Source organism: Pagrus pagrus (genome assembly GCF_965226575.1).
Source record: "Pagrus pagrus genome assembly, chromosome: 23".
NCBI classification, from domain to species: Eukaryota; Metazoa; Chordata; class Actinopteri; order Spariformes; family Sparidae; genus Pagrus; species Pagrus pagrus.
This window is the reverse complement of record NC_140205.1, coordinates 4,211,066-4,224,857: the sequence shown is the minus strand read 5'-3', so window position 1 is coordinate 4,224,857 and position 13,792 is coordinate 4,211,066. Positions and strand designations below refer to the sequence as shown.

The following is a 13,792-nucleotide window of genomic DNA, read 5'->3' as shown; positions in this document are numbered from 1 at the left end:
AATCTGGCGTATATCCAGCAGGCCAAACGCCTAAATCCTCGCCAAGCTCGCTGGGCCCTGTTTTTCAACAGGTTTGATTTCAACCTTTCCTACCGTCCAGGTTCGAAGAATCTGAAGCCAGATGCCCTATCTCGCCGATTTTGAGTGTTCAGGTAGTGACAGTTCTCCAGAGCCCATTGTGCCCCTTACTCGCATTCTTGCCCCACTCACCTGGGAGATTGACACTGTGGTTCAGGGGGCTCAACAGCAGGAGCCAGACCCAGGAGGGGGGCCCCCAGGCTGTCGGTACGTTTCGGCAGATGCGGGTGCGATCACAAGTGCTTCAGTGGGGTCACTCCTGACGCTTCACAAATCATCCTGGTGTTCGTCGCACTCTTGGTTTTCTCAAACGGAGATTCTGGTGGCCCCAGATGGGGAGAGATGTGAGCGAGTTTGAGGCGGCTTGCACTATTTGCGCCCGAAACAAGACATCACAACAGCCTCCTGCTGGTCTGCTCCGGTCTTTACCTATCCCAAGTCGCCCTTGGTCTCATGTGGCCCTGGATTTTATTACAGGACTTCTCAAAGGCAGCCCATTTCATCCCCCTCCCAAAGCTTCCTTCCGCCCTAGAGACCGACCAACTTGTAGTCAAGCATGTCTTTTGCTACCACAGCCTCCCCCAAGACATTGTGTCTGACCGAGGTCCTCAGTGTGCTTCCCGTTTCTGGAGAGCATTTCTTTCCTTTGTGGGTGCTTCGGCTAGTCTTTCGTCAGGGTTTCAGACTGAGCGCACCAATCAGACACTCCAACCGGACCACGTGGAGCGAACAACTGGTGTATGCTTATAACACCTTACAGAATGCATCCACTGGTTTCTCTCCTTTTGAGTGTCAGTATGGCTATCAGCCGCCGTTGTTCCCAGAACAGGAGAGAGACGTGGGGGTGCCTTCTGCTGCTCAGTTCATCCAGCGGTGCCGTGCTACCTGGAGGCGCGTTCGTGCGTCTCTTCAACACTCTGTGGCACGGCAGAAGCACTACGCAGACCAGCATCGTCGTCCAGCCCCAAACTATCAGGTTGGTCAGAGGGTGTGGCTCTCCACAAGGGATCTGCCACTGCGGGTAGAGTCTCACAAATTGCCGCCACGCTTTGTTGGCCCCTTCAAGATTGTTCAAGGATCAACCCCGTCACCTTTCGCCTCCTGCTGCCCCGGTCCATGAGGATTCACCCCTCGTTTCATGTTTCCCGTCTCAAGCCGGTCTGCTCCAGTCCACTTGAAAGTGAAACTTAACCTTCACGAGTGCGGGATAACAAACAAATGTTTATTTTCTCACTTCCTTTATCTTAAAACACACACGATTAACAATCTAAGCAGAAATCTGGTTAAATAATAAATAACGTTGGTGAAAAGTCCCCAGAACTTTGCTCAGAGTTGGTCATCAAATCTAACAGCTGTATTTCAACACAGATATTTGTAGAAGAAGGGGAAGACAAACAGGTGTCTGTGGAAAGTGTGAATTCTGCAGAAATCAGTGAACCGACGCCTTGTTATGCAGTGTGATCTCATGCGATGATTTCTGTCTGTTTGTGTGTATACAGCCCTGCTGAAAGCTGCCAGTACCGGAGACCTCTCTATGGTAAAGTTGAATCACACACAAACAGACGGACGCACACAGTTTGTCCTTGATTGTGTAATTTAAAACCAGTTTCATCTGTTTGTATCTGCGGTACTTTCCTGGGATTTATGAAGACTCAACAGAACAAGTCTCACCTTCATGACATTTATAAATCTGCTCAGCCAAAAATGAGTCAGCATAAAGGCAGTTCGTTCAATCTCTGTACAGTCATTGTACTGTAGGACCCTGATTCCACTTCCCTGTTTTCTGTCTGCAGCTGTCAGAGTGTGTGCGTCGAGGCGTCAGCCTGTTGGTCAGAGACTCTGGAGGTTGTTCAGCGTTACATATAGCTGCTCAGAACGGACACACAGAGCTGGTCAGCTACATACTGCAACAGGGTGAGAATGTGCATGTGTGTAATGTGCTTTATGTGTCATTGGTCATGTTTATTACTGTAAACAAACGGCTCAGACAGCCTCCTCACTTCTGTTCTGAGAATAGCTGCCTGCTTTGTTTACAGTAACAGGAATTCTACAATAGCGGTATTTTGGGTTCCTTGTTTTTTTTTTTTTTTATCAACAATGACGACTTTTTTAAAATGTAGACAAACATTAACTGTTAAAGGTCAACTCCACTGATTTTACGCATCAAAGTCAGTTTCCAGGTCTTGGGGAGAACTGCTGCATATATGAAGTTGCATAAAGCTTTTTGTGGCTTAAATCTGAAGATTTGCCTCAAGTAATATAGCTTGAAGCTACATTAGCCACTACTAGCATAGCACACCTGAATCTGCAAGCTGCATTGTGGGTAATCTTGACAAGGAAGAAGAATATGTGTAATGACAAAGATGATATTTGTGGTTCTGCTCATTGTTGTGTTTTGTCCTTACAAACAAATCTGTTTGTGTCTGTTTCTTCCTCTTCAGGCTCTAAGGTGCTTCTGGATTTGACAGACAGAGAGAAGTATGTTGGGTACTTTTCATTTTATTTTTTCTAAAGGAACATCAGTGGTTTTATGTGTTAATGTAGATTTAATCAGATTACCGTAAAAGGAAATCTTGTGCTCTAATAACAACTTCTGTGTGTTTGTGTGTAGAGGAGACACTGCATTGCACAAAGCGGCTTCAGAGAAGCAGCATGCCGTGTGTCGATTGCTGGTGGAGGCCGGTGCGTCGCTCGAGAAGACCAACTTCCAGGTAAACACACGCTGCACGCTCACTGGAAAACAAACAGGTTTCCCGTAAGTCCTGCTGAGTCATATCGGAGCAGCAGCCTGACATGTAAATGATCTACAGAGAAATCCACTCACTGACTGCCAGGGTGTGTCCTCCACTGCGTAGAACAGAAATATGAAGTTGATCAACAGGTTGTCAGCAGGTTTGACTCGTGTTCACGTTTTATTTGGGGGATGTCCCGAGCTAGTGGAAGGTGGATGCAGGAATTTTCTGGGAGTTTTAGGAAACCTGAGTCGTCTCTGACACTTTGTTTGTTTGTTCTGGGATCATTTGCCCTCACAGTTACAGTTTACAAAAACAAGAAAAAACAAGACATTTAAATTCGTCAACTCAATCATTTTCAATTTCAGCCTTATGATTTTTTTAATTTTAATGACCATGTCCCCTCTCAAACATTAACATCTGTGTGTCTCCACCAGGGGAAGACTCCCGCGGAGCAAGCAGAGGGAGACTCTGAGCTCGCCACCTACCTGAGCACCCAACACCCTTCTTCTACCACCAACGAAGACTTGGAGACGGCTGTCTGAGGCTCACACACACTCACTCTGTCTCTCTGGACTCACACACTCGCAGTGGAGACGAATCCGAGAGAGAAAAGTGTAAAAAAAATAAAAGAAATCGGACTCCGTTGTCTCCACAGAGATGAACGAGACACAGCAGAGGAGTGAACTGCTTCAGCTCACAGCAGCACTGCAGTGGAGATTTTGATGGTCAACTATTTATTTGTATTTATTTATTCATATTCTATTTATTGGTTGTGCTGATTGATCGACTGAGTGATTGATTGTAGGACTTTTAACGGTTCAGGATGCAAGTGCACTTTGAGCAGCCGTCACGGGTCGTGAGTTCATGAAAACGTTGTTTATTTTGGTCACAATTCATATTTTAAGAATGAATTTACTCAGTAAGAAGTGTTTGAAAAATAATCAATATAACAAAGTTTCATTTCTGAACTGATGGACGTACTAAAGGCTTCTGTGTTTACCCCATAAAACCTGTGTGCCAAAGACATTGCACTGACGTAGTGTCATATCTGTTTAACTAATGATCCCTCACAGCGGTTGGTTTTCACATTAATCCCCAAAACAGATTGCTTTAAATTTATGATGTTTCATTATCCATCGACGGATCAACAGAGCTCAAAAATGTCTTTCAGATGACTCACTTTAGTTTAAGTGCAGAAGGCAGGAAGTGACGAAAATAACCTTATTTTTTTTTTAAAACAAGAAAGACAAGATGCTTCACATGTTCACATAAAACACCAGGAACTCATATAAAACAGTTTTTATGAAGAATACCCCTCGAGAAAGAATCACAGCTGCTCCCAGTGGATATCGATTTGTTTTAAGGCGTCACAAGCCAAAAAGTTTTGGAGCATTTGCCCTAAACTTTGATCATAAAACGTCTGAACAGCATGAAAAATGTGCTTTTAAAAAAATCATAAATATACAAAGATGCTAAAACAAGTAGTAATAATCCTCTAGTGACTTCTAAAACAACCTGTTTTATTAAGTAACCATCCATTTTTTTTTGCTCTGTGTGGTTCAAACGTTTTATTTCACTCATTTTATTCAACAATCATCAGTTTCCTGTTTTTACTGTTTCATTCCACCGTGTGTTGGACTTGTCGTTGGTCGCAGGATTTTGGACAGCTGACAGCTGATGTTACATAATGATGTGGACTTAAATTTGTCTTTCATAACAAGAATTAACTTAGGTGTAGTTTTTATTATCATCTTAGTGGAAAAGGTCTAACAGGACTGTGCGAGACGGCTAAAAAATATTTTTTAAGATATTAATAAGGACATTTATATATTGGTATATGTTACAATATTGAAAATAGAAAATAATCAAACATGATCAAAACTTTGTGTAACTTTTCATTTTTGATTACAGCGTCCTCTGAGTCATTACAGAAGAGTTGGGACTAAAATTATGTGGTGTGGAAGACAAACAAATTTATATTAAATATGTGACAGACCAAACAATTAATCGATTAATTTAGAAAGTAACTGGCAGATAAATCGATACTAAAAACAAGCATCAGTTGCTGCTCAAATCCAGAGAATCACAGGACTAAAATGCTAAAAACACTCTTAGTTATATTAAATCAAGTCTTAATAAAATGTTGCTTCCCAGATTTAATCAAATAGAACTGAAGCTCATATCACTGACTGAACCACTTCACATTATTTAGAAAGCACCAGGATCAAGAAAATTGATCCTGCGGTGAGTGCAGCTAGTTGATCATAGAGGACACACCAAACTACATTCAAAAAACAGGCGTTTTAAGCATAATCACAAACCTGTTAATTTTTAAACGTCTGACTCTGCGGTAGCCGTCACACAAACAAATATTCAAACTTTTCACACCACGATAGTGTGTGTCTGGTACTCCTGACCCGACAAGGCTTTTCACATGCTGTGTGTGTGTGTGTGTGTGTGTGTGTGTGTGTGTGTGTGTGTGTGTGTGTGTGTGTGTGTGTGTGTGTTACAATTTTCCCCTTTCCATATCAAAGCTGAAAAGAGAGAAGTCAGTATAGCAGCAAGAGAAGGAAGAAACTTCACTTTCTCTTTTCAGCATGTACACAACTACAGACTGTCTGGTGTGTGTGTGTGTGTGTGTGTGTATGTGTGTGTGTGCGCAGCATTTATCCAAGAAAAAAAGAAAAATCTGAGCCATATTCAATGCAATATGAATAGATGACGTCTTTTTGCATTTCTCTATTAATCGTTTACATTACATTAATGTTTTTAACATAGTCGACCATTTAGCACCGAGGAGTATTGAATGTGCAATTTTACTTCAGTGCTGGTTGGGTTTATGATTGTCTTGCTCTTTTTGTTTTAAATTTCTTTTGTGTGCATGTATGTCGATGGATTGAACTTTTAAACAACCCTGTGAGGTCTCTTTGATATAACCTGTTGTAAACTAAATTGATATATAAAGTAGGATTTGTTTCCCAAGTATCTGTGGGGACATTTGAACATTTGTCAGATGTAGCCATCGTAGAAGTCTGGATTTTTAACATGGAGACATCAGACTCACAGTATTACTCAAAGATTTCTTACATTTGATGTTTCCATCAGGTCATTTTTCTTTACTATCAAAACTTGCTCAAGGCAAACTTTATTTTAACATAGAGCTGAGCAAGAAACTGAGCATTTATTTTAACTTCCTCTTAGTGGAAAGCATCTTTTCCAGTTAGACAAAATTTCTCAATCGAGGTCCACTTACCAGAAGTCTTTCAGAAAGCAACATTTTTGGCTTTCCATGATGTGGCCGAAAGCTCGAGAAGATATCGACGCACCTTAAGCCTCAAGCTTAAGCATTTTATTAAGTTTGTTTTTTCTTTCATTACAGAGACAAATTGGAACACATTTATCTCACAAATGCCGTAAAATCAAAGACGGAAAAGGATATTTAACCTTGAGGGCAGAAAAGGTGTAAAATATTTTTTTTCAAAAAGGGGAAAAACATTTGTACAGTAATAATAAATCAACTTAATTTTTTTCTAGATGTGAATCACTTAGCTTCCCCTGCTTATCTGCAGTCACACCCGCTAGAATAAAACAGTGCTTGTCAGGCAAATGAAAGGTCAAACTTTGCTTTGTTTTCACATTTAAAAACAGCTCATCCTCGTAAGACTCTGTCGATTGCCAATAACGCCCAAAACGACATATATCACCGTTACCAAAACAACATGACTGTTGCAGCACGTGTACCAGACATTTGTCGTACAGTCGCAGTTTGGTTTAGTTTAGGAAAACATTGTGGTTTTGGGTAAAATAGCTACGATACCTCAAACTTCAGTAACCAACATATCGATGTTATGTAAATAGATTATGCACATTGCATCATTTCCTACGTTAGTAAGTTAAAATAACGCACTGTTGACTCTGACTCTGACATGAGACATGAACAGCGGTCCTCTCTATGCGGACTTGTCGATCTTTACACCATTCCCCCTCACGTCCTCTGTTGCAGCTGTAATAACTTCTACAGCCACTAGGGGTCGCTGCCGAGACAAGAAATGTAAATATGGGTCGTGATAAGCTGCATTCATTTTCAATCTACAGGACAGGCTCCTTCATGTTCTACTTTTCCAGCACCTGCATTAAAGGTGCTATTTGTAAGAAAAGTTGATTTTTGTGCGTCGGTCCCACGTCGTCAAAAGTTTTGATGAGTTGGGAACGACACACAAAAATCTACTTTTCTTACAAAAAAGCAGAACAATGATGCGATTGTTTTTTTTTTTTCCTTTTATTCCTAAACTCGTATGACAATCTTTGTTTTTTGTTTACAACATTCCTGATGCTCTGCTGCACCTCAAGCCTCTCAGATTTGATTTTCCTGTCCAAGTATTTGTTTCTCCACGACGCAGGATTTCTACGATGGCTACAAATGTCGACGTCCGACACCGAGACGTTCCTCTGAGTGTCTTTATGTGAAATGTGTGTAAATGACAGCCTGAACTCTCTGTGAATGGTGATGACATTTTCTATGAAGTGACTGTGGTTCTAAGCTCGGCCCGCTCTGAATGACACACACACACACACGCACACACACACACACACACACACGCTTCTTATCACTCTTTTATTGAGTAGAAACTTTGTATTAAATTGTGTCTCTCATCAGCGTTGGCTATGCATGGCATTTTCTTACCTCCCTTGGGATTATTTTCTGGTCATGGCATAAAGGATGGCATTATTATTATTGTTGTTTAAATTATTAAATTATTCTAGTTTTAAATGATTTCTACCTGAGTTTTCTCTTAGGTTGTTTTTTTTTTTTTGTTCTTTTCTGCTTTTGTACTTCTTATTTTTCTGCTGATGATGATGATGGAATTACTTGAAGTTTGTTTGTTTTATTTTATTAATTTGTTAAAAGAAGATGTGATGCTGTAATGTCGCCTCTGACCTTATTTCCTGTTTGAAAGATTGTTCGAGAACTCGACACCGGGAAGTTGCTGTTTCTTAAATCAAAAAAACATTTATCTAAAAATATATTAACATAATGAGGAAATCAGTTTTTTACGCTGACTACAGATTCCCCCACGGTGTGAGGAACATTTGCTCATTGACTCCAAACATCAGAAAGTTGTCCCCACGCCCATACGAAGTCAGATATGTACCAACAGCCTAAAAGGCTCAGTGATGACCAGGCTGACCAGGAGACAAACCTGTACCTGCACAAACATTAACTTCACTTGTCACCAGATAAAGTTTTCAGCACCTTGGGTCAAAATGATATTGATGATATAATTCATGGCACGACACAAAAATCTAAATCAAACATCACAATGCAAATCAAAGAGCCACTGCTGCACCACAGGCTCGTATTGTACGCAGGCAAACGAAGATCAGTCATTAACTTTGTACAATATGATGATTCAGCTCTGTGGATTCACCCGGACGGGCGGAGTTAAGACCATCTGGTCAGTTTGAACAGCAGAGGGAAGTTGATAAAGAAATTTCACTTTCACTTTCTGCACTTTTTATGGACGTTATCAAACTATTAAAGTTACATTTAAACAGCTATTTTTCCTGCCATCACACTGACAGTAATATACAGGAAGTCATGTGAGCATTATGGAGGACTGAAACTGCCAACATCCAAAATAAAATAAATAAATAAATGGCTCAATAAATAAATATAGGCATTAATAATTAAATGTATGAATTTATTTATTTGTTATTCATTTACATATTTGTTTATGTATTATCTTTCAAGATGCAAAGGGAAAAGAATGCAGAAATAAATACGTAAATAAAAACAACTTAAAATGGATAAATGGAAAAAAGATTACTAAATTAAATGAAAGTAAATAAATTGGGGGATTAATTAAATAACTATTGATTAAAGATAAATGACTACAGAAGCAAATTAAAACAAATCAATTTAAGCCACATTTTTAATTATAAATAAATTTAGGTTTTGGTAAATTTAATGACCAATATTGAGCCAATTATTTTTTTTTCTTTATTTTTATTTTTCATTTCAGCAGTTTCAGTCCTCCATAGATTATGTAATACCGTAGATTTGGCTCTTTTTAGTCAACAAAAAACATCTAAAATAAAACGTACGATAGAGTTCACAACTGGAACCTTAAGAATCATGGTCTCTTTTTTTTGGTTTAAATTTGTTTACCTTGATTTTTAAAATGGTGATACGAGGTCTGGAAAGATGCCTTGAATGTGAATCAAGTACTTAAAATATATTATTAGTTTAAGTAATCACAGAGTGGAAACTTCCCCTCTGTAAATCATTATCAGTGGTTATTACAGGGTGTGTTGAGTTATGTAAGTGTTTTTACAAGGTCACTTACGGTTTGAGACTCCTCTGCCAGTAGAAACAGTGAAATCTCTCTTTAGAAATCCACACTGCATCATATTTTACCGCTCGTTGTGATGTTTCAGTCGTAAACTTTATATATTCTGATGGTCATTAGACGAGCTCACATTTCCAGGCGTACTGGAACATGTTCACTGTATCCTGACGTTTTTTTTTATGTTTCATTATCACTTTAAAATTTCACTTTTACATGGTTAGACTGTCACTCCCGTTACTGTAGAAGAACTGTGAATGTGACACGAGACTGAGAGATTTATCAGGCAGCCGTGAAGACGAACACAAGCTCGATGTGTCACCGCTGGGTATTTCCTTAAAGGACAAACATACCTGTGGTCCAGCTGCTCTGGAGCTTCCTCATTGGATTGAGTTACCAGGGGTTTTTTAGTTTGTGCTTTGTCTGAAGGAGTTCCCATCAATGTTGGTTGAGCTCGTTCTTTATCTTGGAAACAGAAGGTGTAGGAACAGAAACATTTACAATTTCCTAACCTGAATAAAAGCTACAGAGCAGCTACTAAAGTAACCTCGTGTGGAGACTATTTCATCATTTGTTTCAACACAACATAAACTGTTTACAGAGATGGAATTGAAAAAGCAGAATTGTGCGAAATGAAATGAGCATGGACGCCCTGAATGGTCACGGATCAAACATATACACATAATTCCTCCGTTTTCCTGTGATGACAAGTTAAAATGTAGTTGTTTTCTCGAGATCATGAGTAGTTCATGTCATTATCACGTAATAACAAGTCTTTGCAAAGTAATCCACTCACACACTCCCCTGGCGATGTTCTTCTTTTTATGCATCCATGGCAACGTCATAAACTAGAGACAAATACTGTACTCATCAGCATTTTTAATGTTTCCAGGAAGTTAAAAACTCTAAAATACCATTAAAAATACAAACAAAACAGCTTTTTTTGCCACTGTTGGGCCTGAAACTGGTTTATAGGTGAGATATGGAGCGAGACATATGTAGAGAAAACACAAAAATGATTTTGACTCCAGTCGTTTGGCAACGTTGGTGCCACACTGAGTGACGCGCTAACGTCACGTAGCTTTGTACGTAATAACAATACACACAAAGCTAAAGTGAAGCAACTAACTTAAAGGTGCACTATGTAGTTTTTTCTGCCTCAACAAACTAAATAAACAAACACAATTTCACACTGTTTTACTTTGTTTATATGTGGCGGACCCCGCCACCTTTCTAGGGTCAAACAGTGTTCTGGGACCTTATTTTCCTCTGAGAACAGCTTGTTTATTGAGTTATGGACAAAATAAATATTTCTGAGTTCGTATGATGACCATTTTTAGAAATTCTGAACTACAAATCGCCCCTTTAAGGATGAAAATCACTGATAACTACGGTGGACAGACGTTTCTACACTCGTAGTTTTCTACCTTTTTTACTTGTGACTCCTAAAAAAAAATTCAAGGCTTAATGAAATCCATCGACACTGGTTGCAAACTTGAATTTAAGGTCTTTTAATATGGTCCTTTTATTCTGTTTGTGATGGCTGAAGGTCTCCCATGACTCGTGAGTCATGTTATGATTACGCCATGTTTGCACGTGATGTTTGTGAAGACAGCTGTTGTAAAAGAGGAAGAATTCTTTGTCAGCTCAATCTAAATCAAAATGTAGGTTATTTCTTTTTAAAAGTTCCCAGTTTCTCTAAAGACTTCAGACTGAAGACATTTTAACCCATTTTTAGGAGCCCGACCCTGATTTCATAACTAACTGTGCTTGGAAAAATATCTATAAGAATGTAAGCTTTGTCTTTTTTTATTTAATTCACACTTCCTCGTTTCTCCTGCCACAGCTCAGTGCCAAAACAAAGCATTTATTAAAGAACTGCGTCACTTACGAGTCAGAACAAAACACGTTTAACTTTGTTCTGGAAGTTTCTGTCACCACAAAGAAAAAAACCCCCTCTGTTAACTTTGTGATGAACGTGAAATGTTCATGGGAAGAAAATAAAATCTTGTACATATATTTGAGGCATAATGACAAAGCATACCGGACTGTACAGCTGTAACATCATTTGAGTAATCCCATCATTTTAAAATAAATCAAGTTGAAACTCCCTGCTTTGTTTTGTTTTGTTGACTTTGTTGCTGTGTCACTATTTCTCAGTTTCACTTTCGTCTAGATAGAAAAGAGCAAAGAAATTCACTACATTTTACACTTTGTTGAACTCTGCTCTTGATGTGATCACATTCTTAATCGATATTTTAATCACTGTATTGATTTTGAACGGAAGAACTCAAGAAAAACTCAAAAATAGAGCAAATAAGTAGCTTTTTTCACATGAACGGCAAATATTGCATACAGCCACGTCATCACGCAAGACGTCACGTCATGAGGTGACGTACGCGCTTCAAGCTGTCGACTGTTTCTCGACAGAATGTCTGTCTGAATTTCACAAATGTACAACTTTTTTAAATAATTTATCAGCTACTGGCTGTTTTTGATCTACAGTAGTGAAAATAATTCTGCTCCAAAAAACCTAATATTTTTGTTTAAATTACATTTATATCATCAAACGTTTTTAAAAGACATATTTTAGAGTGTGAACTGGTGCCAGGTATCTCCTCTGTATTAATTAAATCTGTCTCAGTGATGAAACACAAGATGTTTCTTGTCTCCATCAGGTGCTGAAAGATACCAACATCGCTGCAGAGCTCTTTTGGAACTACCGTTTCTTTGAAAGGCTAGTAAGGACCCTTCTCATCAGGATGGGCCTCATTAACACTGAACCCAACACTCTGGGACCACAAGCGTCCCCCAAAACCCAGATCGCTGTGACCCTCGAGGTGAGAACAGCTCTACAGTTTATACGGTTTACTGTTTTTATTCCATGTAGTATTTCATACTGGAAGACAACGAATGAAGCAGCATCTACAACGCCTCACGACGAACCAACAAAGACTTTTCATTGAGAAAGAAAGAAAAGCAAATCGTCACATTTAGAAGCTTGAAACGGAAACTGTTTGACATTTTTTAATGAAAAACAACTGAAACAACAAAATTGATTGTCGAGAAAAGTTGGCAATGTTCCCTCGATCGATTTATTGCTCATCATTGCAGCTCTAGTGACCATCTTAAAAGTGAAATCCTGTCTTGATGTGTTCAGACTGTATCTTTATTTGGCTGGAATATAAACGGCCTCGTTGAGTCATTTCTCTTTTTAAAGGTCTGTTTTGGTTAATAGCTGAACATGTTTCTGTTCTCCGGCAGGCCACCAGTCGTCTGTCAGCAGTGAACACTCTGCCCATGAGCCGAATGCTCGATCATGGCGCCAGATATCTGCGGGATCATTATTCATCCTGGGCACAGCAGGAGGGAGGATATGTACGTCAAACACACACACCTTGTTAATACCTTCTTAAAATAGTCTGCTCTTTGAAGCCTTTTTCAAATTAATGCTGATATTTTCTTGTCTTTGGCAGGAGGAAGCTTTTCACAGTGACAACGAGGATGAAGATGAAGTCCATTGAAATGAAAGAAGTGGTGAAATCTGCCACTCCGTTCCTTCAGCTTCAATATATATATATTCTGCCATTACAGTTTACATGCACATGAAAGACCTGATGAGCATTAACGGATTTGTATGCATTATAAAAATATTAAAGCGTGATGTTTCAGTGTGACTTGAGTCTTACAGGGATCCAGAGCCAAAGAAAAAACAGTTTGAGCCAATGAACTACAGTAATGTGATTTAAATGTTATGTTGGGAAGCTGCAGACTTCTTAAATCTGCAGAATTCCTGCTGTAGTTTGGTAGAAAAAAGCAATATATTATTTTCTTAAGACAATGATTTTTTTCAGCAATGTGCCAAGTTTGTTGCAATTTTTTTTATGATGTACCTTTCATGTTTTTTTGAATGCAATATTAACAAAAATATTTTGTACTGTGATTTTTATATATATTTTTTATTTATTTTACCACACGAGTACATTACTAAAACAATAAGCTGTATTTCTGAAGCCCAGTGATGTTTTCCATTTTGTTCTTAATTCCCATTATTTATCAAAACATTTGTTTGTGCAGCAGAATGAAAGAAATGAGACACTTGATTTTCACCAGCAAATAAAGTCTTAATATTAATATTATAATATAATATTAACTACATCATCACTGCCATGTATATAAAGAAAATGAAATAAAGACCTTTACTTTTTTACAATGTTCACATCCTTTGTGTTCTTGGATTTTGCTGAAGAAGAAACTTTACATTTTAATAGAGAGGACGCCATCTTGTGGACAGAGGAGGAACAAACGTGTCGAGAACAAATCAGTCATGAACTCCATTTGAATTGTGGATGATTTACAGTGTTTTTAAATTTTTTATGTTGTAGTTACTTTGCCAGTGCTTCCCCAAAGTGACAAGTTGTCATATCAATTGTTTGATAAATTCGGCATATAAAAAAGGAGCGACAACAGCACTTTGCTTTATTTAGATCTCAACTTTGAGATTTGGTTTATTGCTCGGACGAAAAAACTTTGGCATTTAAAGCATCATGCAACCTTTAAACAAAAGTTATAATTTAAGTACATGTGTGGTCTTTAATGGGTGCAATTCATGCCGAATTAAAGAGGACAGTC

At 38.7% G+C, this 13,792-nt stretch overlaps 2 protein-coding genes across 4 annotated transcripts in view; both read left to right on the top strand.

Moving 5' to 3' along the window:
• The window catches only part of LOC311252359 (diacylglycerol kinase iota-like), a 74,804-nt gene extending 67,065 nt beyond the window's left edge, over nt 1–7,739 (top strand). For 2 of the 3 annotated variants that reach the window (XM_084345442.1, XM_084345440.1), the window contains exons 30-34: nt 1,578–1,615; nt 1,872–1,992; nt 2,520–2,565; nt 2,690–2,789; nt 3,248–7,739. In XM_084345442.1, the coding sequence (XP_084201568.1) occupies nt 1,578–1,615; nt 1,872–1,992; nt 2,520–2,565; nt 2,690–2,789; nt 3,248–3,355 (413 nt within the window). In that variant the 3' untranslated portion in view covers nt 3,356–7,739. The remainder of the gene's footprint in view (nt 1–1,577; nt 1,616–1,871; nt 1,993–2,519; nt 2,566–2,689; nt 2,790–3,247) is intronic. The other variant, XM_084345441.1, reaches the window with a different exon arrangement.
• Nucleotides 7,740–11,808: 4,069 nt separating this feature from the next.
• LOC311252361 (apoptosis facilitator Bcl-2-like protein 14) lies at nt 11,809–13,283 on the top strand. The gene is made up of 3 exons (XM_084345445.1): nt 11,809–12,000; nt 12,425–12,538; nt 12,637–13,283. Exons 1-3 carry the CDS (start codon nt 11,923–11,925, stop codon nt 12,682–12,684), a joined length of 240 nt encoding a protein of 79 aa, XP_084201571.1. The 5' UTR covers nt 11,809–11,922; the 3' UTR covers nt 12,685–13,283.
• The last annotated feature ends 509 nt before the right edge of the window (nt 13,284–13,792 follow it).

What these genes read in the sequence shown, in the direction of transcription:
- LOC311252361 (XM_084345445.1), top strand. Translation starts at nt 11,923, where the DNA reads ATGGGCCTCATTAACACTGAACCCAACACTCTGGGACCACAAGCGTCC. An exon ending in AGATCGCTGTGACCCTCGAG is followed by an intron (nt 12,001 to 12,424) that starts GTGAGAACAGCT and finishes GTTCTCCGGCAG; the next exon opens with GCCACCAGTCGTCTGTCAGC. An exon ending in CACAGCAGGAGGGAGGATAT is followed by an intron (nt 12,539 to 12,636) that starts GTACGTCAAACA and finishes TGTCTTTGGCAG; the next exon opens with GAGGAAGCTTTTCACAGTGA.